The sequence below is a fragment of the Bemisia tabaci genome, chromosome 2, assembly GCF_918797505.1.
Source record: "Bemisia tabaci chromosome 2, PGI_BMITA_v3".
In the NCBI taxonomy this organism is placed as follows: Eukaryota; Metazoa; Arthropoda; class Insecta; order Hemiptera; family Aleyrodidae; genus Bemisia; species Bemisia tabaci.
In genome coordinates this window covers 34339263-34364136 of record NC_092794.1, presented here as the reverse complement: position 1 = coordinate 34364136, position 24874 = coordinate 34339263, and the positions used below count along the sequence as shown (strand labels likewise).

Below are 24874 nucleotides of genomic sequence, written 5' to 3'. Positions count from 1 at the left end.
TTGAACCAAAATTTGTCAGAATCTACATCAATTAGCTTAGTTTTTGTAGAAAAAAATTCATTATCATCGGATAATATTTTAGCTTCTAATAAAATTCGTAAAATTTTAAAAAAGAATCATTTTTCTCCTTTTTTCGCGCTAGGTGACGTATGGAAACGAGGACACAAACAAAAATTGCCTCTTTTCTTAAGTTATACATCCAATAAGATACAGAAAAAATTTCGTGTTGATCGGAGTGGTGCGCCATACTTAAAAACGCAATTTTCTAACCTCAAAACGGCCAAAATGCCACCATAGCCTCCTTTGATGACTAGGCGTGGAGAAATATGTAGAGAGAAACATCCGGTTTTATCGTCTCACCTCTTAAGTGATCCACTTAAGTACCTTGAGCCAAAATTTCGAGTTGATCAGAGTGGTGCGCAACATCCAAGCACGCAATTTTCTAACCTCAAAACGGTCAAATTGCCCATTTCGGCACCCATTATCACTCCGTGTCAAAAAATAAGGAGAGGGACATCCGGTTTTATCGTCTCACCTCTTAAGTGATCCACTTAAGTACCTTGAGCCAAAATTTCGAGTCGATCAGAGTGGTGCGCAACACCCAAACACGCAATTTTGTAACCTCAAAACGGCCAAATTGCCCATTTCGGCTGATTTCGGCACCCATTATCACTCCGTGTCAAAAAATAAGAAGAGGGACATCCGATATTATTGTCCTACCTCATAAATTAGACACTTTAGTACATTTAGCCGAAATTTCGTGTCGATCAGAGTGGTGCGCAATACCCGAACACGCCGTTTTCTTGTTAATTTAGTTACTAGAATTTGCCAGTATCTACTCAGTGCACTACTACGTATTATTGAAGTTTGGAGGAGGGAACGCTTCTACGTGGGGGATAAGCGAGCCTCCCTACTGTCATATAATTCCTGGGAGTTCAGAGGTTTCGCTGAGTGATTGGGTCTGCTACGCGGTAGGGTGCCAAAATGAACTTTGAAAACTTCAATAATACGTAGTAGTGCACTGAGTAGGTACTGGCAAATTCTAGTAACTAAATTAACAAGAAAACGGCGTATTATTGAAGTTTGGAGGAGGGAACGCTTCTACGTAGGGGATGTGCGAGCCTCCCGATTTGAGTCCCAATTTAGTCGAAATTTCGTGTCAATCAGAGTGGTGTGCGACACCGGAACACGCCGTTTTCTAACCTGAAACCTCCCAAAATTCCCATTTTGGCATACATTATCACTGTACGTCAGCGACGAGCCCGCTTGAAAAGTGCATGATGCACATTTCAAAGTTCATTTTGGCACCCTACCGCGTAGCAGACCCGATCACTCAGCGAAACCTCTGAACTCCCAGGAATTACATGACAGTAGGGAGGCTCGCTCATCCCCCACGTAGAAGCGTTCCCTCCTCCAAACTTCAATAATACGTAGTAGTGCACTGAGTAGATACTGGCAAATTCTAGTAACTAAATTAACAAGAAAACGGCGTGTTCGGGTATTGCGCACCACTCTGATCGACACGAAATTTCGGCTAAATGTACTTAAGTGTCTAATTTATGAGGTAGGACAATAATATCGGATGTCTCTCTTCTTATTTTTTGACTTGGAGTGATAATGGGTGCCGAAATCAGCCGAAATGGGCAATTTGGCCGTTTTGAGGTTACAAAATTGCGTGTTTGGGTGTTGCGCACCACTCTGATCGACTCGAAATTTTGGCTCAAGGTACTTAAGTGGATCACTTAAGAGGTGAGACGATAAAACCGGATGTCCCTCTCCTTATTTTTTGACACGGAGTGATAATGGGTGCCGAAATGGGCAATTTGACCGTTTTGAGGTTAGAAAATTGCGTGCTTGGATGTCGCGCACCACTCTGATCAACTCGAAATTTTGGCTCAAGGTAGTTAAGTGGATCACTTAAGAGGTGAGACGATAAAACCGGATGTTTCTCTCTACATATTTCTCCACGCCTAGTCATCAAAGGAGGCTATGGTGGCATTTTGGCCGTTTTGAGGTTAGAAAATTGCGTTTTTAAGTATGGCACACCACTCCGATCAACACGAAATTTTTTCTGTGTCTTATTGGGTGTATAACTTAAGAAAAGAGGCAATTTTTGTTTGTGTCCTCGTTTCCATACGTCACCTAGCGCGAAAAAAGGAGAAAAATGATTCTTTTTTAAAATTTTACGAATTTTATTAGAAGCTAAAATATTATTCGATGATAATGAATTTTTTTCTACAAAAACTAAGCTAATTGATGTAGATTCTGACAAATTTTGGTTCAATTCTATCGAAAATTACGAAAGTTATGAGGAAAAGACGTTAGCATAGTCAAAAATAGCCCCAAAAAGCGGTTTTTGGGGGTCTGAGGGGGGGCGGAGGGGGTTGGGGGCTACAATTCCCCAAAACCTAAGTTTTAGGACACCCTTGATGACTTAAAATGGTTAAAATAAAAATCCGTTCACAAGGGCATTTTGACATGCTTATCCCGGGATACCCTTTAAAAAGGAATGGAGCAAGTTCTGATTAACAATTTTTTAAGGCAAGATTAGTGAAAGGTGACGAAGTTCTTCATGCCACACTACTGATCCTTTAAAAAAGTGGCTCTTTTATTATTAAGAATTTATAAAATAATCTTCAGTTGAAAGATATTAAGAAGCCAGGAAGAAACCTGCTCCAGAATGCTAAAGAGGGTGTTCATAAAGATCTCCAACGCTGCCGGCTAGAGAATGAACGGCTTGGGCAACCTCAGCTGCTAGAGAATCAGCGTTCTTTTGTGAATCAGCTTCTGCATAGATGCGCACAAAATTCTCTGTTCCAGATGGCCTAAAAATAATCATGGAAATTAGATCTATACCATTGAAGATTCAAAGTTTCGTTGCTTTCTCCTTAATTTAACGTTGTATTTAAAATTGTAGATCTTCTCTCCTACTACTACAATGCGTGATTTTACTCTAGGTGAACTTTTTTATTGCATAAATGAGTGTTTCACATACATTTTGCCAAGAAAACATCAGGATGTGTCAAAGCAAAACAAAATTAGGACGCTTCAAAGTGTGCAGTAAAAACAGAATATATCTAGGAGAAATAACTTTTCCAAAAAAAAAAAAAATTTAAAAGTAAAATTGTGCCGCCAAGTGAAACATATGAAAAATGACTCTTCCTGAAAAAAGGTGTTATCAATTTGGGTCAGTGAACGCCATATTACTTCCAAAAGGTTCTATTCCATAAAAATTCCAAAATATGTCTGAAATGTTCGTATTACTCAATTATTTTGGAAAATCTATGAAATACATCCCTGCGGAAATAACTCATCATTTACTGAAGAGTAGCATAATAATACTTTAGAGAGAGGTCATCTCTAATGTTTTTAATTTGGCGACATAATAATACATGTAAATGTTTATGATGGGACAGCACAGGTTCTACATCTTTTTATCATGCATGAACATATTTGGAATGTAACAATTACCATGCTGTTTGCCAGCCTTTGCGTTGTTTTTTGGTTCAGAAAAACAAACAGTCCACTGTTCTCTGCGGCTTTCAAAAGCCCTAAAATAGGGTTACTTTCCATACTCGTGGAACATGAAATCTCAAGGGATAATTAATTTGCTAGAAAAGGACAAGCGAGGTGGCGTGATGTCCCTTTTAGATTTATAATTATGAGCGGCCAGAAACTTCTTCATTAGAAATCATTTGATCAACCTTTATTTTGTAGTTTTAGTAAATGGGCCCTGGAACTGTCAAAAAACTGGCGGGAAGGGCCACTAGGAATCTAGAAGCAAAGTGGGTACAGCTCGCACAATATAGCCGCGGACCATTCGTGCGTAGTGGGAATTCAAATCGCCACATATACGTGTGGCAAAATCCTGTTTTTCTACTCGCAAGTTCTCTTTGTGAGAGTAGAAATGAAAATTTTTTAGGAATGAAATGTATTAACAGCGTGATGAAGTATGTGTTCTAAAACTCTCATCTAAATACCTATCAATTTTCCTTGATGAAATATTCGCCCTTGGAGTGAAGATCTCAAATGGCGGGAGAACTTACTGTTCTTTCGACTGCACGAGATTCATATTCTACCATCATGCTTTGCGCGATGGTACTAGTCTGCTCTGTTGCAACTAGTCCACAATCCGAGACTCTCATTGGCTGGCTGGGAGATTCTATTATTCTTTGCTATAAGAAGGAAGGTGAGAGTGCCCACTTTGCATCTAGATTCCTGAGGGCTACTTTTGGAAGAGGGGAATGGTGCAAATCAAAATTCAGCGCTGCGGTAGTCTAGTGGCCAAGGCCATTGCACATTGGCCGACCGGTTCCAGGTTTCATCCCTACCTTAGCGTCATATAATAATTTTTGGTCCTCCCTGTGATTGTTGTATTTTGATTTTTTCTTAATTCTTTCCGCCTGCATGAATGAGTATCTGTTTCCAGATACATATTTATAATTAACGATGTTATCTAGTACATTTTCATTATATAAAGGTACCCATGAACTTGAGGTAGCATATGATCAATTAGCGCAAATAAGAGATAATCTACATGATAAAATTATTGTCAGTCCACCGCAACCTTGAGATTTCTCGTGCCAAATGGGGCCGCGTTTGGACTGGAGGTTCTGACCTTCGTCCCGCCCCTCAGGTTGTAGAAATCTGGGCTCATCGCATTCCAAAAGCTGCATATCTCCCTACGTGGAAACCACAGATATCATGAATATTTTAGATAATCCCATATACTTTCATCATTAGTAGGTGTGTAAGCATTGATTAAAACACCTAATATGACGGGTAAAAATTCGAAAAATTAAATTTTGCGCCGCTCCAAACACAATATACCCATAGTGGTACGGAATTAACCCGAAAAAATCCGAATTTCATCAGCTAGAAGCCTCCTAGCGGACCGATTATTGAAATTTAGTGTTTGTGGGGCGGACATAGGTTAAACGGCGGCGCGTGATAGGTCGGCTATGTCTTTTCGCTGCTTTGTCGTGCCTTTGTCAGGTGGAATGGACAATACATTCTTGGAGACTCAAAAAGTGCCTCTAGCTTGTCGTGAAGTCCACCAGACAAAGGCGCTAAAAAGCAGCAATAAGACATGGCCCATCAATAACGCTCTGCCGTTTGGCCTACGTCCGCCCGACAGACACAAAATTTCAATAATCGGCCCGCAGGCTCCCCTTGGAAGGTAAAAGGGTCATCCTGATTTTGACGGTACAGGTTTCTGGCAAAATTTTGAAATCCATAAGGATCATTCCTTCATCCTTCCTTGAGGGAGCCGGGAGAAAATAGCCTTCAGGTCAAGGACATCGTGCTTTGCTAGGATTTCTTGAGGATTGTTTCGGTCGTTCAGTCTGTATGGATAGGACCGCTAGTAATTAATAAAAAAAAAAGGGAGGAAGTTATTCTGAACGCTCGAAAAGCTGTAGAAGCTCCCACGTTCGTTCAATTAAATACCAAACCTATATTTTTGAATGTGTTACAGATTTGGAAAGATCACTGCGGCTCCCATTTTCCTTGCATTTTTACTTTGTCCTAATGGTATTCTTGATTTTTTATGTAGACTTGTTCTTTTATTTATGTTTTGTCTAAAATTATTTTATATTTTTAATCTAATTATGTAATGATTTTAGTTAAATTATTTAATGATTTTAATTTAATTATTTTATAATTTTAAATTAATTATTTAATCATTCTAATTTGATTACTTAATGATTCTAATTTGATTATTTAATGATTCTAATTTGATTTTTTAATGATTCTGATTTGATTATTTAATGATTCTGATTTGATTATTTAATGATTCTGATTTGATTATTTAATGATTCTGATTTGATTATTTAATAATTCTGATTTGATTATTTAATGATTCTGATTTGATTATTTAATAATTCTGATTTGATTATTTAATAATTCTAATTTAATTATTGAATAATTCTAATTTACGTATTGAATAATTCTAAGTAAATTATTTTATAATTTTAATTTAATTATTTCATAATTTTAGAAATGTAATAATTTTTTTACTGATATTTTAGACATACAGAGTTTCATTGCATTATAAAATCAATATTTTTTTCTGTAAACCATTAAAATTATGGTAAAAGAAACATCTATCATATAAATTATTTGGACAGCTTTATGCAATAACGAACTAGGGTCAAATTTTCGATTTCTTTTTTTTTTTTAATGATGAATTCTGTATGAGGAGGGTATTTACTTACTATTGAGAAAAAGAAAATCCTCAAAAACGATTTTTATCCCGTTTCAGCGACCCCGCAAAAATTTGCCGTCGCAGGATCACGCGAGGTTCAGGAGGGACCTATACTATGGTTCCCTATTGCGTAATGCGAAACTCGGATTTCCCATTTTGCAATTCGGAACTATAGGCAGGACGGCAAAATGCTATCTCGGCATTCTCGGCTCCTGTCCGATCAATCTTGCTGATTTTCGATGCTAGGCTGTATTTTTTGACGGGGAACTCGAATTTCTGGTCAAATTTTGTAAATTCAAAAATCCAAGATGGCGGATGTGGCCTAAAATGCTATCTCGGGCTGCTCGATCAATCGTGGTGAATCTTGGTTGTGTAAGGGCATTCCTGGACGGAAAACTCGAATTCCTAGCAGAGTTTCGAAAAATTTACATTTTTTCAAATTTTGACAATGAGCTTGTTCAATAATTTTTGATTTTCGTATCTTTTGAAGTATTTACTACGCATAAGCCACGATAATTTACTCCGATAAATCACACACACACATCTTTCACATTTCAATCCACGAAAAACAAGTTTGAGGTTGCGTCTTCTGAGCTCCCCATTAAACGCATGTCTCCGAGGAATGAAAGATCCCCCAGGGGATACTTACTCAAGTAAGGTCATTTTCGGCCACATCCACCATCTTGGATTATTGAATTTTTAAAATTTGATCAGAAATTCGAGTTTCCCGTCCAAAAATACCCCTTATTCCCGAAAACCAGCAAGATCGATCGAACAGGAGCCGAGATATCATTTTAGACCACATCCGCAATCTTGGATTTTTGAATTTTCAAAATTTCACCAGAAATTCGAGTTTCCCGTGAAAAAATATCCCTGATACCGAAAATCAGCATAATCGATCGAACAGGAGCCGAGAAAGAATTTGATGCCACATCTCTAATCTTGGAATTTCGAATTTTCAAAATTTCACGATTCACAGGTTTGTTGACCCATTCAAGAGTTTATCGATCAATTCACGGATTTTTCGAACGAATCACGGGGTTGTCAATCGATTCACGGATTTGTCGATCAATTCGCAGGTTTTTGATCGATTCTCGGTCGTCAATCGAATCAGTGCCGATCTAATCACGTCAATCGGTTCACGTTCCAACTTTTCGATCGATTCATGTCGGTCATGTCGGATTCATGACACCGGTTTTTCAATAATTTGCCGATCGAGTCGGTGTCGATCGATTTACGCTTTCATTTTTCAATCGATTCATGTCAATCAAATCTATAAACTCTCCCGTCCAAATTGCATGTTAAGGTGATTCGTCTAGCTCAAAAGGAGTGGTCGAACTGGCATGCGATATATCGCATCTTTTAGGTAAAAAATCTCGGCAGATTTTGAATTTTCAGCAAAAAAAAGGATGATAGCCCCTGCGCATGAGCCTAAAGAATCATTCTAAACCCAAAAATCGGCAAAATTCGGAGAAATGAAGGCAGGATAGTGTTTGGAAGAAAACCTCGCATTCGATTCTGCTATCGATTTCTGTATCGAATGCGAGGTTTTTTTCCAAAGACTATTCTGCTTTCATTTCTCTGAATTTTGCCGATTTTTGGGTTTAGAATGATTCTTTAGGCTCATGCGAAGGGGCTATTGTCCTTTTTTTGCTGAAAATTCAAAATCTGCCGAGATTTTTGACCTACAAGATGCGATATATCGCATGCCAGTTTGACCACGTCACTTGAGCTTGACGAATCACCTTAATATTTGCCACCATTCTCGACATATTAGCAAGTCGGTAGGTATCCATATTTTTGGTAGAATATCTTTCTGCGGGGACAATGCACCCCCCCGTTCTCGTATGATGGGAGGAAGGGGTGTTTTCTCTGTCGGGGTTAACCCTCCAGTGTGGAATAGTGACACCAGGGTCGTCTCCCCTTTGCAATCAGTGCTAAAACAATCTATAGTTCCTAATTGCAAAATGAGCTTCCCCGGATTCTTCATTTTGCAATGAGGAACTATAGCCTTTTTTGTAATTTTTGGCAACAGTGTGATGTTTTTCAAGAATCTGTCAACACAGGGTGTTAAAGGAACTCCATAGCTATAAAATGAACCATCAAACTGCAACATTGATCGTTTTGAGGAAAAACGCCAATGGTTTTTGCAAAAGTTGCTCTCCTGAAAACCTACCGCACTGCCTATAGTTCCGAGTTGCAAAATGCTATCCATTTTAATGTTAATAGTTCATTCAATATCTAAGACTTATATTATAGGTGATTTAATTATTATTGAATGTCTTCCTATCACAGTTATCATTTTAATATTGATATTATCTAAAATAATACGTTTTTCATTAGGTTTCACAAAGTTTCCTTAAGGATTTAAAAATAAGACATTATGGTACATTAAAAATCAATTGAATCAAAACCAGAAATGTAAACAGTAAGATTAAATATTTACACACTAATATGGACGATTAAATGCGGTACTCATCATTTACAGAAATCTATGTTTACCTAATCCTTACCAGGTCTGTTCAATAAGTTTCAGGACTTTTGCCATAAAAACGGTAATAATGGTTCAATTTTACTTTCCTTGGTGTCAATAAAAAGTAGAAAGCAAGACAAAAACAGTGCTTTTTACTGAGTTCAGAAATCATTATTGTTTCTCAAGTTACAGTAGTCTAAAAGGACAGACTCGAAGCCGCGCTGCGATTTTTAGGATTCAGAAATCAGTTATTTTCTTTTGGTGCCAAAATGTTGTAATTTTTTGCTCGGACAATCATATAAAAAAGAAAAGATATTGACAAATAAATTTTGATGAATGACCTAAAATTTGTGTCCCTTTACAGCTTATCCCCTTCAAAATACTGGCCTTGGCTGACGGTGGATTTCCGCCAACGATCCGCCAAATCACGGAAGGCTTTTTGAAAACTCTCCGAGTTTATGTGCCGCAACGTTCGGATCGTGTTCCTTTGAGCCCACAGATTCAAATCTTTGACCTGTGTACAGATACGACCCACAGACTAAAGCCCAGTCCTCTCAATGGATCGAAAAATCTGACCCAAGGCCCAAAATATTTCGTCAAAGTCGCTCCAGAAAGAAAACTCTCCTGCCAGTTTTCTTTGATGTTCAAGGTGTCGTTCATTTTGAGTTTTTACCGCAGGGACAAACTGTTGATCGTTTTGATGACAACGATGTCCTTGGACGACTGCGCGAAAAAGTCAGGAAAAATCGACCAAATTTGTGGGCTGAGAACTCGTGGATGTTGCTTCATGACAATGCACCCGCGCACGCGGCGCTTCAAATTATGGAGTGTTGCGCAAAAAACGCGATGACAGTTCTGCCTCAACCCCCCCCCCCCCCTTCTCTCCAGACAGCTCCAGCTGATTTTTTTTTGTCCCCAAAACTGAAGCAACTTTTAGAAGGTCAAAGATTTGAATCTAGGGAGGACGTTCAAATGAACACGATCCGAACGTTGCGGCGCATCGACTCGGAGAGTTTTCAAAAAGCCTTCCATGATTTGGCGGATCGTTGGCGGAAATGCATCATCAGTCAAGGCCAGTATTTGGAAGGGGATAAGCTGTAAAGGAACACAAATTTTAGGTTATTCTTCAAAATTTATTTGTCGATATCTTTTCTTTTTTATATGACTGTCCGAGCAAAAAATTACGACATTTTGCCGACGAAAGAAAAAATAACTGATTTCTGAATCCTAAAAATCGCAGCGTGGCTTCGAGTCTGTCACTTTAGGCTACTGTAACTTGAGAACCAATAATGATTTCTGAACTTGGTAAAAAGCACTGTTTTTGTCTTGCTTTCTACTTTTTATTGACACCAAGAAAAGTAAAATTGAATCATCATTACCGTTTTAATGGCAGAAGTCCTGAAACTTATTGAACAGACCTCATACTCTATGAATACCTCTACAAACGTCAATCATCGAAGAATTACCCATTATTTGCTGAAAAATACGATTATTTGGTCCCAACACTCTACCAGCTAGCCAAAAATTATTGACGTATGTATCACGATAAAAAATGTTTGTATAGAAACAATAAAGTATAAAAAAATTAGTAGAATTAAAAATATTAAAGTATGTAGATTAAATGTAGAACCTTACTCAATCAAGTTTACCAAAAAATGAAAAGGAAGAAGACCCATTACTAAACTTAAACCAAAAGAAAACTATAAGGAATAACCAGATAGGAAAACCCAGACTGATAGAGATAAAATTTTGACAAAACAAATAAATTTCCTAAAAATAAATAAAATTCAGAAATATGTCAATTTCAATACTTTTTTAGTCTGTTTCATCATAACGTGATTGATTGGAATTTTGGTAGAAAAAATTATCGTAAACCTTTTAATTTCTCCGAAATAAAGAGAATCAGTACAGGGTGTCTACAAAATTTTCAAAATGAAATTCCCTGACAATTCCAGGTTTTCCATGACAAAAAATGACAAAATTCCCTGACTTTTTGGGTTTAGCCATATGATGAACTAGTTAGAAAATATTGAAAAAAACTATCCTTAGGAATGACCCTGTAAAGTTATACTCTGAATTACCATGGCGTTGGAAGGAGTTGAGTAATACTTTTGAAAGGAACGAGATCCTAAATACTCAAAATAAAGCTGATTCCAAAATGGTATACTCAGACTAAAATTCACCTTCAAAAATTTTCAAGCTCTACTACGCTCTCTTTGTGACATATTGCCCCGTATACTTATGAAAATTCAAACTATAGTTCACCCTGGTGGTTTCATAAAGATTGGCATATTACTTAGTGCCCTGAAAATACAAGTCTCTTTTTCTTAAAATATAAAACAAGAGTTGTAAATGTGCCTAACTCAGGTAGATTTTGCTATAATCAAGAGGAAATACGAGTTTCTCCTCGATTTTAGATAAAGTTTGATTCGGGATTTTTTTTTTTTTAATTTAAGGTCAATTAATTCAATGGATTCCAGAACCTATTGTTGGTATTGAATTTGTCTTATACTCAACAAACGTTGGCTTGTTAGAATATAATCCACCAAAAATATTTCTACAAGATGGATGCACCAGTTGTGAACATGTTGATTTAAGAACCAGAAAAATTTCATGCAAAATGCAGTTGACATTAAATATTTCTTTACTCAGTTAAAGAAAAACTAAAATTCTGGCACTTTCATTAAATTTCCTAACTTATTGAAAAAATTGATTAACTGTCGGCTCCAAACTGGGGCACTTAGTTTCCTATCATTATTTACTGTAATTTTCTGCTGTTAGCAAGTGAACTTCATTCAAGTCTATTTAGTCTATCTTGCCATTTGGCATGAATTAAGTAGATAAATTAAATAGGGCAGATCGATTCGATCTTTAAAGTTAGCGAACACACATTAGTGAACCTAGCGGCCGTGTTGCAAACTGGTTGAACAGAGCAGTTTACATTATCAGCCACGCGAGCGCGCTACTCGGCCAATTCAGCAGTGACAAGCAAAAATAGCCGCGAAATATTCGAATTGCGAAAATTCCCTGACTTTCACCGATTTTCGATCGAATTCCCTGACTTTTCCCGGTTTTCCAGACAGTGATCAAATTCCCTGATTTTTCCCGGTTTTCCAGACCTGCAGACACCCTGCAGTAGTAATTTCTGGATTTAATATTGAATACAGAGGAACTATTGCTTTGGAGCCCCATTTCCTCACGAACAGGCATGTATTTTTGGAGGAAAAAAGGGGTAAAAATATTTGGGGCAGATTGGTCATACGCCGTATCAATTCTACGGAATTTTTTGCGTAGAATCCAAATCTGAAGTAAACGCATACCCCTGCCATTTGAAATTTTCGATGTGTGGCCCTCCACAGCTCTAAAATTTTCGGAGGTCTTGGCCCCCATATTGCCGATCAACAGGGATCATGCGGCACATCAATAAAAAGGTGTTGACCTCTTCTCCCACGAGACTTTTAGAGTTTGAAAATCGGATAATTTTAATGCCTTCAGTGTCTAATTGAAATTTGCCCCAAAATGCCCAGTAACTCCAAAAAATGGGAGTTTAGGGGAAAAGTGCATGGGGTAAAAAATTCTTATTTTTGGCCATAGAATTTAATTAGAAGTCAAAATATACCCTTCCTCTTTGAAATTTGAGAGAAACGGAGGGCACCATCCTTAAATCTCCCCACCCCAATGGAGTATTGGGGGGTTGAAAATATTTTCATTGAAATCTTTGGGGTTGATTTACCCCAGAAAGTTTTCGTCTCGAAGCTCGATTTCTGGCCGTTTCCGAGAAAAAGATGTTGGACGGGTGCTCTGGAACACTCGGTATATATACAGGAGAAAACACATTAAGAAATGGCCCAAACTGCATGTAACAAGGATATATCGACAGTGTAAGTCGGCAATCACATAACTCGGTTTGCAACGTCGCAGACTTCCTGTCATACTTTATTTTTTTAACGGAAAGCTTCTCACCGGTAATTCTTCAAAACTGCCGTGATTTTTCTTCTCTGTGAGAGGAAAATTCTGCAAAAACTTCAAGGAATGATGTCAATTTTTTCTCCTTCAAAAAATACCATGGAGGCGGAGATTTTCAGACACCGCAAACGAGTTATGTGATTGCTGACTTACACCGTCGATATATGTAGATACAATTTTATGTGGACTCTAACAACTTTACCACGATTTCGGAATAGCTAAATTATTTATATATTCTGATTATTTATACATATTAATATTCTGATTATCATTTTTTCGGGTTTTCCTTGTTTGTTATGAGAGTTGTTCAGCGGCTACGGTAGATGGCGCGAGGATCACACTTTTGTGTCATGCCTCGGGTCATATCCATGACGGCGTTTTAATGCCGTCTTGGATTTTGCGGCATGTTAAGTTGGGTTCACAGCCGAGTGTGATCTACTGATGAGGTCTAAAAAGGCCCAAACCGGTATAGATCTCTCGACGTGACTCCAACTTAATATTCCTACGCAAACTGCCTGAGCTAAACACTCTCCCCCCTCAGTTTTGTACTGGTGCGCATTAGAGCTCAAACATAATTTTGACTCTAATTTTGATTTTTGGAACTCCTTGGCTTTGATTTCCTCGCGAAATGGTGTGGACCCAGCATCATTTCTCCACCTTGCTAAATTATTTATAAGTATACTAAAACCTCTGTGAGTTGGAATATAAAATATACAGTCTCTGTACATTGATCTTGTAAATATAAATACTGTTATGGTAATTATATTAATATTCTCTTATTAAATCCTTTATTATTTCTAATTGACCCTGATACAAGTGGTAAAAGATTAAAGTATTTCCTTACAATTCATTGATATATTTCTATTTTAATCTTTTGTGTATTTAAATTTTTGAAGAGTCAAAATATTAGAAAATCACTGACTATTTTAAGTAAGTACCCGGTAAAAGATACTTGTGGGCGCATTCAGACAGAGGTCAGAAACAATCAAAACAAAATTATCACAGGGGAGAATATAAATTATATAGATCAGTCAGAGATCAAACCCGCAACAATCCCTCCAGTGTGCAACGTTCTTGACAGCTATATTATAATCATAGCTCCAGAGCTACGACATAGAGACTTAGGTATGCCATTGCGCCACTTCAGCAAGCGGCCCTTTGTTTTAGTTTCTTGACAAATTTAGTTGGGAACTTTTGAAATGAAGAAATTTTGGGCCATTACTCCTACTAAAATCTGGGTGAGGCACTAAATAACCTTCCCTTGTGAGAAACATCTCAGGGATTTACTTATTTTTAAATTTGGTACGCCTTTACCTTACGTAGCTTTCGTGGTGAATAAGTAACTAAAAGAGACAGCAATGTAAAAGGAAAGTTGATATCTTACCTTATAAAGGCTCGTCCAGAGGGATAATTCTTGACGAGAGAGTTTATTTTTTGTTGAAGGCCTGCTGGCGCAATACATTTGACATCCGCCCCTTCCGTTTTAACAACAGAGCAATCCTTAGAGAAAGAGTGAAGATAGATGAGAAAACAATGAGCCAGTGCTACATACACATACATGGTTACACTATGTTAGTAACATTTCAGGTAATAACAGCCATTTCAGAACATTTCAATTTACAGAGTTCATAATTTATATGCAAGGAATATAGTAATGGGACATCTTACATTGTTGCCAAGTGACCTGACTCAAGTTAGGTGTTGTCAAGTGACCAAACCAGAAACAAATAGACACCCTCCACTAGCCTCTTCGCGACAGGTGGAAGGTTTTACTGTCCGAGATTCAACACTTCCTTAAGGTAATAGAAAGGCAGCAACAGTCATCAACCTTTTTTCGGCTGTTCACCTACCTGCTAGAGGTGCGTTGTCGCAGTTAACTTTCAGTTTGTGTTGGGTGTTCAACGCTAACGGATATCACGTGACCGTTGCCTTACCCGTTGAGAAACGCGTTGTCGGTCGTCTCTTGACCGAGCTAGACACCCTGACACCGCGTCCACAATTACATTTAGAGCTTAGCCCAACGCTCTCAACCACCTCCTGAGACCGATGACTTGTTGACTTCTGTTTGGTAAACAGTCCAGAACATCGGGCAATCCAAACGTAGTCGAACAACGCCGAGCGTTTGGAATCGGGTAATTCTGTTGCCCAACGGTCCCAAACAGTTTACTTCGACAACGCAGCTAAGGTGGATGATGAGCTTTAAGTGACGTGAGGTCGAGTCGTTGAGTTCAAAAACTGGCGTTTAAAATTATGAAGAGAAACTCACTCTTGTGTCGTAAAGAATGAGTTGTGAGCTATTAATTGCAATCTTATGCTAGAAGACGCGTAAAAATGCTTTAAAATCTGGTAATTTTGTGCCCTGAACTGCCTGAAGAGAGAATTTACGACGGCCTTTTCTCTCTTCCTATATTTCTTTAACTGCAAGCTTTAAACCGCCAAAACTTCCGAATAACCGGATATTATTAGCCTCCTTTTGACCCAAAATGTTTCTAAGTCATTCCTTTCTGCTATAGTATCAAAAACTCGTTTGTGAATTCGTGTGGATTTAGGTCCGCTTTTCTCAAGGATAAAGTCACATTTTCTAGTGAAGAGTGAATTTTTACTTGCAGGTCTTACAGACCCACGTAAGTAACGGTCTTTTCCTAACTGGCAGCCATTTAAGAGATATAGTACGTTGAATGAAGCTATTGCATACCCCAGAGAATTGCTGTTTAAGTACCTTCTTCTATTGTGAAATTTTTCAAAAAACACAATGATGCCACTGGTTTTCTCTGAGCGAACTCCGAAAAAAGCTCTTGAAGCCGTAATAGAGGGGATCTGGATCCCCCACGCTACGCCGCTACGCCGCTACGGTATGACGCCACTTCTATATCCAGTCAAACACTCCATGCGCAGTAGGGAGCAAATTCATTCAGAGTTACCAAAACGTTTGGTGACTTCAAGGCTGAAACCGCAGCAACCGTGCTACTGCATTTGCTCTCTACTATACATGGGGAGTTGATAATTTAAACTAAAAAGGGAAAAACTTTGCAGGGGATTCTGCAATGACTTAAGCAAAAGGAAAACCAGTCATTAGTGTATTTTTAGAAGAGCCTACACAATTATATCCTCCCATGGTAGTCCAGGAAATTGGGACGGTCATTCCACGTCAACTGTACCAGGCTGGGAACCCGACCCCCTCCGATTTGGCTGAAAATTGGTATCGGGGTCTTTGCATGATTCTAAGAAACTAAATTGAAGGGTTTTCCCATCCGACGCCCCGTTCGCAAGATATCGAACCCCAAAGATGGGGTGAATTTTAGCGATATTCAGAAAAACCTGTTTCAGCGATTCTCATTTTCTCGACTTCCCTCTCTTTGACTCTCCATAGCGAGACTCTGTATCAATCCATCATACTTTGAAAGATTGAAGCTAGACCAATTTTTCGTGTAAATTCTGAATATGCCATCGAAATTCAGCTAAAAATTACTTAAATGGCCGTAATTTAGGGTTTTTGAAAATTTACTATTTTTTTGCCATTCAATGTTCAAACTGAAATATCTAAAAAACAGTCTCTCCGGTTTTTCGATTTTTTTTATACTTCAAGCTTAACATACATCCTTTTGCTTGATAATCATTTTCAAATTCATATCGGATGGTTAAGGGCCTAAAAAAATTCAAATAGGCCAAAGAAGGTAAAAAATTGGTAGAAGAAGACGATTTTTTACATGTTAATCCAAATTTTTCGATTATGAACGCTTCAATTTTTTTTATTACCCAGACTACCCAGACTACCCAGACTACCCAGACTACGCCCAGATTACCCTCTAAGATGTAAAAAATCAAACTACCATCGCTTTCCATACATTCACCCATCGATAAACCCCGGCCTGATGGAAACCGGAAACCGACCGAAAATCCTCAAAATTGACGCAAAAAGACGATTTTTCACACCGTAACCGATGCTTTCCATAGATTGTGACTGCAATTTCCGATTTTCTCTCTCTATTTCAACCTTAAGGTATATTCTTTCGAGTAATAAACACGTACTAACGTGCATCGATGGGGCACGGATTTAAACGGAAATGAAAACCGGCTGGAAATGCTCAAAAATGACGGGAAAAGGCGATTTATTGCATAGTCAGGGGAGCATGTGATCGAAAATTAGTCCCGTTTGCACGTTTGTGATGCAAGTTTACTCTCTTCATTTTGGTCCCTAGAATGAGAAAATCTTTGGTGGACTCTCCGATTTTGATGCCAAGGCCCCAAAAACAAGATGACGGCCAAAATGGAGGCTGAAATTGAAATGTTGGTAAAACGGCACAAAACGTCAAGAGAGGTAAGCCTGGTATAGTAAGCCTGGTATCTACCATCGGTCGCTTACCAGTGATATTTTTTAATCTGACTAATAGCTAGGTCTCCTCTGTGTGAAAGAGTCTAAGGGCTGCGCTATAGCTAAGATGTAGCGGCCGTAGAAAGGGCCGTTTTCGAAGATAGGGGGGCGAAAAAAGCCGTTTTTGCATCAAGCTCTTTTGTTTAAAGAGTCAGAGTCAGCGGTGCATTCAATTTATTTTAATTTCCCTTTTTTCGTTAGAAATAAAAGTAATCTAACACTAATCACTGGACATTCTTTAGGTGGAAGGAGCTTTGGACCTTTCTGTATCCTTTATCAACTGAAGCGGGCCCCAGGGGGAAAGGTAGGGAGGGATGGCACGCGAGTATACACTCCGCGCGCTTCGAAAATAGCGCGCCACGCCAACTTTGAACGGTCATAACTTTTGAACCATTCATTTCCCCAAGTTCAACGATAGCTCGTTTTAAAGCTTGAATCAAGGGCTTTCATTTAAATATGTTTTTGTAATGATTCATGCGTTCCCAGATAAGCCCGAGAAACTGAATTTTTTGGGCTTGAAAAATCAAAAAATGATTTTTTTTTACGTTGAAAAAGTACCAAAAATAGACACTACTATACATCAAATGAAAGATCTCGTCAAAAGCTTTCATTTGAGCCCAAGATCAAGTTGATCTGACGATTCGTTCAAAAGTTATGGCGGTCGGAGCGTTTGATCTTTGACCCCCTGTCCCCCCTCCCACTGGGGGGCTAGACGAGGAATGACACCGGATTTAGGTTTCTCCGATGATACGTTATGATTTCTGAAAGTATGGATGGAAAAGCTCTTGCGGCCATTTCCTATGGAAAATGGGACAACCTCTTTCATGCTAGTAACATGTGGTCCTTGTAAATTTTGCCAAAAAATGAAAAGGAAACGAGTAATTCGCGAAAATTCGAGCACGCAACTAATTTTTCCAAGTACGCGCAACGCCGGCTCAGGCTGCGTGGGGCTCAGTCGTGAGCTCCCACCCCACCCGCCCGTTACAGAGTCCCGCCGCACAGTGTGTCAAAACCCCAATCTAGCTGCTCAAAACCCCCCTTACATCAAGTCAACAAATGGTGTTGTTTATGGTCAGAGTGGGTCCATAGGCACCCACTGGTTACGTATCTATCATGATTATCACAAAAATAAATTTTTTGGTCGCTAAAATGATAGGGATTGCAGCCGGTAAACGTCCAGCCTCAATCTCCCCATCAGGAGTGGTGCCACTGTATTGCTTTCTTTTAGAGTACTTCGTGGCGAAAAAGGGTCATTTCTGGATGAAACGAGATGCCAAAGGCCAGAGTAAGGAAATATGATCGTTGATTTCTCCAAAATCATTATTTAAGTATTATAATTGCTCATTGAAAACAGTGCCCAAGACCGTTTACTTTTCCTGGCTTTAATAGAGCCGCAAAAGCGCGGAACTACACGGAACACCATGAAACTTATATGAGAGTGTTCAGAAAACTATCTAGATTTGAAATATCTTTAGTTTTACTGCGACCTTCCGCGACCTTGAGAGTGAGAACACATTTTCTTCGGCGATTCCTAGTGTAAAAGCGTGCATGTGGCGTTATGCAATCTCCCCTTACATTCTGTCACAGGTGAATTGAGACGGAGGCAGCATCTCACCACGCGCGCTCGGTCCCCTGATTTGAGTGAGCCTTATCATGAGGCTTTTCACCGGGGCCAGACAAGATCGTATGATGGCTCCGTTGACTGCATCCTTCTTTATTACCTGCATGATCGGGGTTCAAATCCCGAGCAGACTAATTTTTTAAAATTTTAATTTCTTTCATTACGATTTTCCCATTGTCTATACTGTCATGGAGGGGGGAGGGGGGTCCTCATAAATACAAAGTTGCAACGTATTTTTAACAAGTTTCTTGTATGATTTGAAACAGACTTTCTTATTTATTTCTAATGAGGGAAGGTTTCGGACATGGTTTATGAAACGAAGGAAAATGAAAGGGGGAGGGGCTCGCCGAAATTTTCCTTTACAGGCAAACATTTTGAAAATATTATCTTTGACTTGTCACTTAGAGTTGCCGAAACGTATCATTTTAATAATATGGAATTCATATTTCTTTGGATGGCCAAATGAGAAATTCGCCATTTTGAAGTGGAATGCATAAGCCCAAGACATCCTCCAGGACTTATTTTGGATCGGAAAACACAATTTGACTAATTTTTGGGGTTTATCAGGTCACATAAGGCGCCTAAAATTTAGTTGAAATTTTACGATTTTTACATGAGTTGAACAGGATTTTTAGATGGCCGCCATTTTAAAAATTTTGATGACTAAGTTTTGAAATTTTAGGTGAACCTTCTTCAAGCTTACACTAATGCCTGTGCGAAATTTGGTGGTTATCCGACCAAATTTAGAGACGTGAAGAGGTTTTGAGCAGCTAGATTGGGGTTTTGACACACTGTGCGCCGAAGTGGCCTCGCTCAGCTGACACGGCGAAGATAGGGAGTGCACGGTCTACTCTATTCAATGTCTTTGGTTCAAACATGTCTCCGCGGAGACAATTTTTCGTGGTTTCTAATGTGTGCATCGTTCTTCTCATGCCGAAAACTGTAAGATTCGACTATTTGCAGGCAAATCCCTCCTGAGCTTAACTGACTCATACTGTAACTTCTTCTGAAAATGCACTAATGACTGGTTTCTGTTTTGAGTGAGTCATCGCGCAATCTCGAAGCATGGCAAAATTAGGATATTTACACCCTGAGAAATCGAAAATTGCAGAAATTTTGCACTAAAAAGAATTTTTTACTTCTTTTAGTGGCATGTATAGATACATATTTATGAGACATCTTATTTAAAAATGAAGCTCAACTCAATCCCATTATTCGTTCAAAATTTATACACAATTGAAGGTTTCGTCTTTGACCCTCCACTCCTGTTTGGCTTAGGACCCCCTCTCAGAGAATGCCCGAACAAAAAATTCCACCATATTTGAACGTTTCACATTCCACTGTATCATCCCTGATAAGATGGATTTTATCTGATACAGGGCCAAATCTAATGGCAGATAGAACAATCTCGTAAGAGAAGCATGTTATTAACTATGCAGATTGCACGCTAAGGAATGGATTTTTGACTTTTTAGAATATGCTGTGCTTTTTAGGATATATGTGATTTTCGTGCAATTTCACTAGTAAAGAGCCTGCACTCTTGGCTGTATCTCTTGCGTGCAGAAGATCCACCGCCGATTACATTTCATTGAGTTTAACCGTAGTTATAGTTCCTATAAAAACAAATCTGGCATAAATTCATAGGCAATAATCCTGAGCTTAAGAGCAGTCCTCCTGTAAGTTAATCAGGGTGTCTACTGAGGTCCACAAAAATAAAATAAGTACTTTTTAGGTACTTAAGGAAAAATTTAAGTACCTCGCCTTGGGGAAAAATTAAGTACTTTTTAAGTATCTTTTTGCGACGTATTAGTCCAGTCATATGGGGATTTTATGCAATTTTGAGAGCGGAACTTTTTTCCTCACCTGATTTCTCATTCATAGAGGGTCCTTAACGAGAATCTAAATTTGCGACATCGGCACTGTATGGGAACCTCCCCAGTATCGAAAAAAACGGCCAAAAATCGGCGATTTTCTCTAGTTTTTCGGCTAATATCGCAAAAACCGCTCATTTTTCGAGTAACTGTGTAAGAACTTGCCTTAGAGTAGATAAAATTACGGACAAGTTCCACCCGGTCCGAAATTTTTCTGATAAATAATATGCCCACTACAAGGCTGCCAAAAAAAACCCCAAAATGTTCAAAATTTCATTTTTTTTAAGGTTTTTTTGCTTGTAACTTTTTTTTTCCAGCAATTTTAGAAGGTAAGTGTACCATCCGAAATGAAAGTAGATTCAAAATGCTAAAATTTTGTGTATCAGACTTTGCCATAGGACGCAACTAGACGGCTCCATGTCGTTGCCAAAGTGTGAGGAGACGCCCAATTTTCCCAGACAATTCATCATTTCAGGGGGAAATTGGCAACGTCAGGAGGAGCACCGACTTTAGGAAAATGCTGATGTCCGCTGGGAAATGCGCATGCGCGCCGCCGGCCGACCCGAGCGTAGGGAGCTGGGCGACTTGCTCCGACGCTCGAGGAAAGCGAGTCTTCGCAACGTGGTCGTCTTATGCACTTGCTAAGGACTCCGGTCTGCAGTTGCATGTCATTGTCGAACCACACCGTCAGACGAACGACTCCGGTTCGTTCTCAACACCGTCTATATTTTTGAGTCTTTTCTCCCCCTTTTTTGCTATTCTTTTCTGTGTCTTGTCGAGCCCTTTCATTTGATAGAATAGCCAACTCAAACAATATACAGAAATTCAGTCAAGGACAGACCTTTTCTCTCTTTATTGACTACGTGTTTCGTTTTTTGGGAGGTCATCGACTGCCCCCCCAAAAGCCCCCACTGTTGTGTTGCGTCGTGGTCTGCACGAGATCTCTCTCTATAGAGAGACCACGGGCGACCACTGTCCGACACAACAGTCCCCCCCTGGAGTCCTGTGACGTCAGCTCGAGATATCTCTCTTTAGAGACGTCCCGTCGGCTGACGTCGCGACGCTCCGGCAACGTCCCCTATCGACCCCTAAACAGGGTCATCACAAAAGTTACGGTCTCCAAGGGCATTTTCCGCGGCGGTGCATTTCACGCAACCGCTCCACTCAATTTTACCTGAAAAATTTTACAAAAAACTTTCTGGAATATGTTTTCTATGTATTTTTTATCCAGTAAAATGCTATTTTGCAGTTTCAGTCATCAACTACTGAAATTGCAAAATAGCGTTTTTCGAGATAAAAATACAGTGAAAATGGTTTCGCGCCGTTATCTGATTAGGGAGGGGGAGGAATGGGGGTTGGGGGAAGGGATGCCAAAAGGGGTGAAATCTCTAATTTTATTAATTATAGAGGAGATTTAATGCCTTAAAGCAAAATGAAACGTTATGGAGACCATAAAACGTTCCTCATGATATAGAACTATGATGCAGCTTTGCAGCCGATTTCGGCCGTGCGAGTCTCCGACTTCAAGCGCTCCTAACTTCCGCTGAAACAATCACTAGTCCAAAAACTAAGAGTGATTCTAGTAGCATTTTTTGTCTACTTTAGTTTTTGTGCACCAATTTTGCCGAAAACCGCTAGGAAAAAAGATATTTGAGAGAACCGTCAAAAATTTAGATTTTTTTCAAATTTCCCGCTATTTATAGCGCGCTCTGGCGGATGGTATACGCATGTTATCATAACTTTGATACATGATTCTGAACCATACTTTTAAGTACTTTCATTCTGCAAATAACTCTTTTTGCCGCCCGACGCATAAGGAACGAGTTATTAACGATTTTTAGTCAAAAAATTAGATTTGGCAAGGTTTTTTTAAGGTGGCGGCTTTAGCGGCAAAAATCGAAGGCAGAAAACTTCAGATTCGGTTTCAGCGCTAAGAAATACATAAGAAACATATTCCAGAAAGTTTTTCGCAAAATTTTTCAGGTAAAATTGAGTGGAGCGGTTGCGTGAAATGCACCGCCGCGGAAAATGCCCTTGGAGACCGTAACTTTGGCAACGACATGGAGCCGTCTAGTTACGTCCTATGGCAAAGTCTGATACACGAAATTGTAGCATTTTGAATCTACTTTCATTTCGGCTGATACACTTACCTTCTAAAATTGCTGGGAAAAAAAGTTACAAGAAAAAAACCTTAAAAAAAATGAAATTTTGAACATTTTGGGATTTTTTTGGCAACCTTGTAGTGGGCATATTATTTATCAGAAAAATTTCGGACCGGGTTGAAAATGTCCGTAAGTTTATCTACTTTAAGGCAAGTTCCTACACAGTTACTCGAAAAATGAGCGGTTTTTGCGATATTAGCCGAAAAACGAGAGAAAATCGCCGATTTTTAGCCGTTTTTTTCGATTTTAAGGGGGTTCCCATAAAGTGCCGATGTCGCAAATTTTGATTCTCGTTAAGGACCCTCTATGGATGGGAAATCAGGCGAGCAAAAAAGTTGCGCTCTTAAAATCGCATAGCGGCCATTATTATCCTCAAATGACTGATCGCAATTCTTCGATTTTGGCACTGCCGCGCGCTTCACTTCGGCTATTCCCGTGGCCTTTTCGGCTGTTTCCGTCAAGTCGAGGGAAATGCCTTGTTCCGCTCCTTTACAACAACCGCGCTCTTACAGGCTGACATTGTAATAATACGCCTGACGGCCAACGCACAGAGGGTTGCATAACTATCAGGCGATCGAACTGAACGCGCAGCGCAAAATGCGAAAAATTACGGACCTTCCGCGAGATTTACGTACTTTTTAGGTAGGTACTTACGGACCGACCTTAAAAAATGCGTACTTTTTCCGGACTTTACGGACTGGTAGACACCCTGGTTAATTCCTCCTTACAAAGCAAACTCTTTTAAAAATACTTTGAAGTACATACGTAGTTGAATAAGTACCTGCAAACTGACTTTCAGCTGTCTGTTAGGAAGGTCATCATACAAATTCAGCCATTGCTGTATGTTCCAGTCGGAATCATATAAAATAGCCTCAACAAGCAGTAGATCTGCAATGGCATCTCCCACTGTCTCGTTAATCACGTCACGGACTACAAGCAACTTCTTTAGATTAGCTTTTTGATCCTCAGATAAGCCATTTCTACATGTGTTAACAGAAAAATTTTGACATAAAAGTTAAAGGATACACTCTGGATTGGTTGACTAACAAAGAGCCTTGCACAGAAAGGGCCAAAATTCGCCCGTTTTTGGGCCCTCGAAATCGGAGTCCATGTGAGGTCCTTAGGATGACCCTTTACAGGTACTAAAATTTCAGATTGAGTATACGAACCGTTTTCGAGATACATGGGGTCAAAGTCACCGATTTTCACTTAATTCTACAGGTAAGTTAAGGTCCAATTCCGACTTTAAATTGTTATCTGATTCATACAGGGTGTTTCAGACCACCCGTACCAGGCCTTCTTCTCGGTTGGTTTAGGTCGTACGAAGTCGGGGACCGCGGGGTTGAATAGGGAATCGACCCCAAGGAATCCGAATTCCGTGGTCCCCAACCCCCCCCATCCCCCCTTGGGAAGGAAAGGGGGGGTCATGACGCTAAAAGTCACGGTTCCCGACCGAATTTTGGATAGGTCGCATCAGAATTGAACAGGACGGAAAAATTCACGTGAAATTGACCCCTAAAAATCCAAGACCGGCCCATCTAAGGCCCAAAAATGACCCCCTAAAGAGGAGGACAGTACCCCCCTACATAATTTCTTCTTGGTCTCAAAATTGACGTAGATTCTCCAGAAAAAGACTGATTCCCAGGTAATCGACCTCGAGAAATCCAAATTTCATGGTCCCGAAGCTCCTCTAGCGCCCCTTGGGGAGTAAACGGGGGGGCCCAATTTTAAAAATCGGGGCTCCTTTCCGAATCGCAAATTGGTTGCATCCAAATTGAGGAGCAGAACACATTTACATCTTAAGTGACCCCCTGAGGAGGGGGGCTTCGCTTCCTCCGAAAATTTCGCAAGATTCCTCTTTGGTCGCAAAATTGACGTCGATTCTCCAGAAAAAAACGGTTCCCCAGGTAATCGACAGAGTTCTCGGGGTCGATTATCGGGGTCGAGTTGTGTATGTCAGATCGATGTATCGACTCGTCGACGTTTAAAATTGATTCTACGTGTAGAAATACGTAAGAATTGATGTGCTCCAATCATAAAGGGTACATCTCTCCGATCTTGGATGGAGAGACACCTATCTCAATCCCGATAAACCATCGATTTTCCGCAAAAAATCGAAAAAATTCAATACAATTGATCGATATATCGGCTTATCGAGGTTATAGATCGATTCCACGTGTAAAAATACGTAAGAGTCGATGTGC

At 39.4% G+C, this 24874-nt stretch overlaps 1 protein-coding gene across 3 annotated transcripts in view; it reads right to left on the bottom strand.

The window, feature by feature from the left end:
• Nucleotides 1-2587: 2587 nt before the first annotated feature.
• Nucleotides 2588-24874, bottom strand: part of nst (phosphoglucomutase 3-like protein nst) — a 206233-nt gene continuing 183946 nt past the window's right edge. For all 3 annotated transcript variants that reach the window (XM_072297202.1, XM_072297203.1, XM_072297201.1), the window contains 3 exons: nt 23452-23650; nt 14029-14144; nt 2588-2825 (listed from right to left, as the gene is read on the bottom strand). In XM_072297202.1, coding sequence (XP_072153303.1) covers nt 2684-2825; nt 14029-14144; nt 23452-23650 — 457 coding nt within the window. In that variant the 3' untranslated portion in view covers nt 2588-2683. The remainder of the gene's footprint in view (nt 2826-14028; nt 14145-23451; nt 23651-24874) is intronic.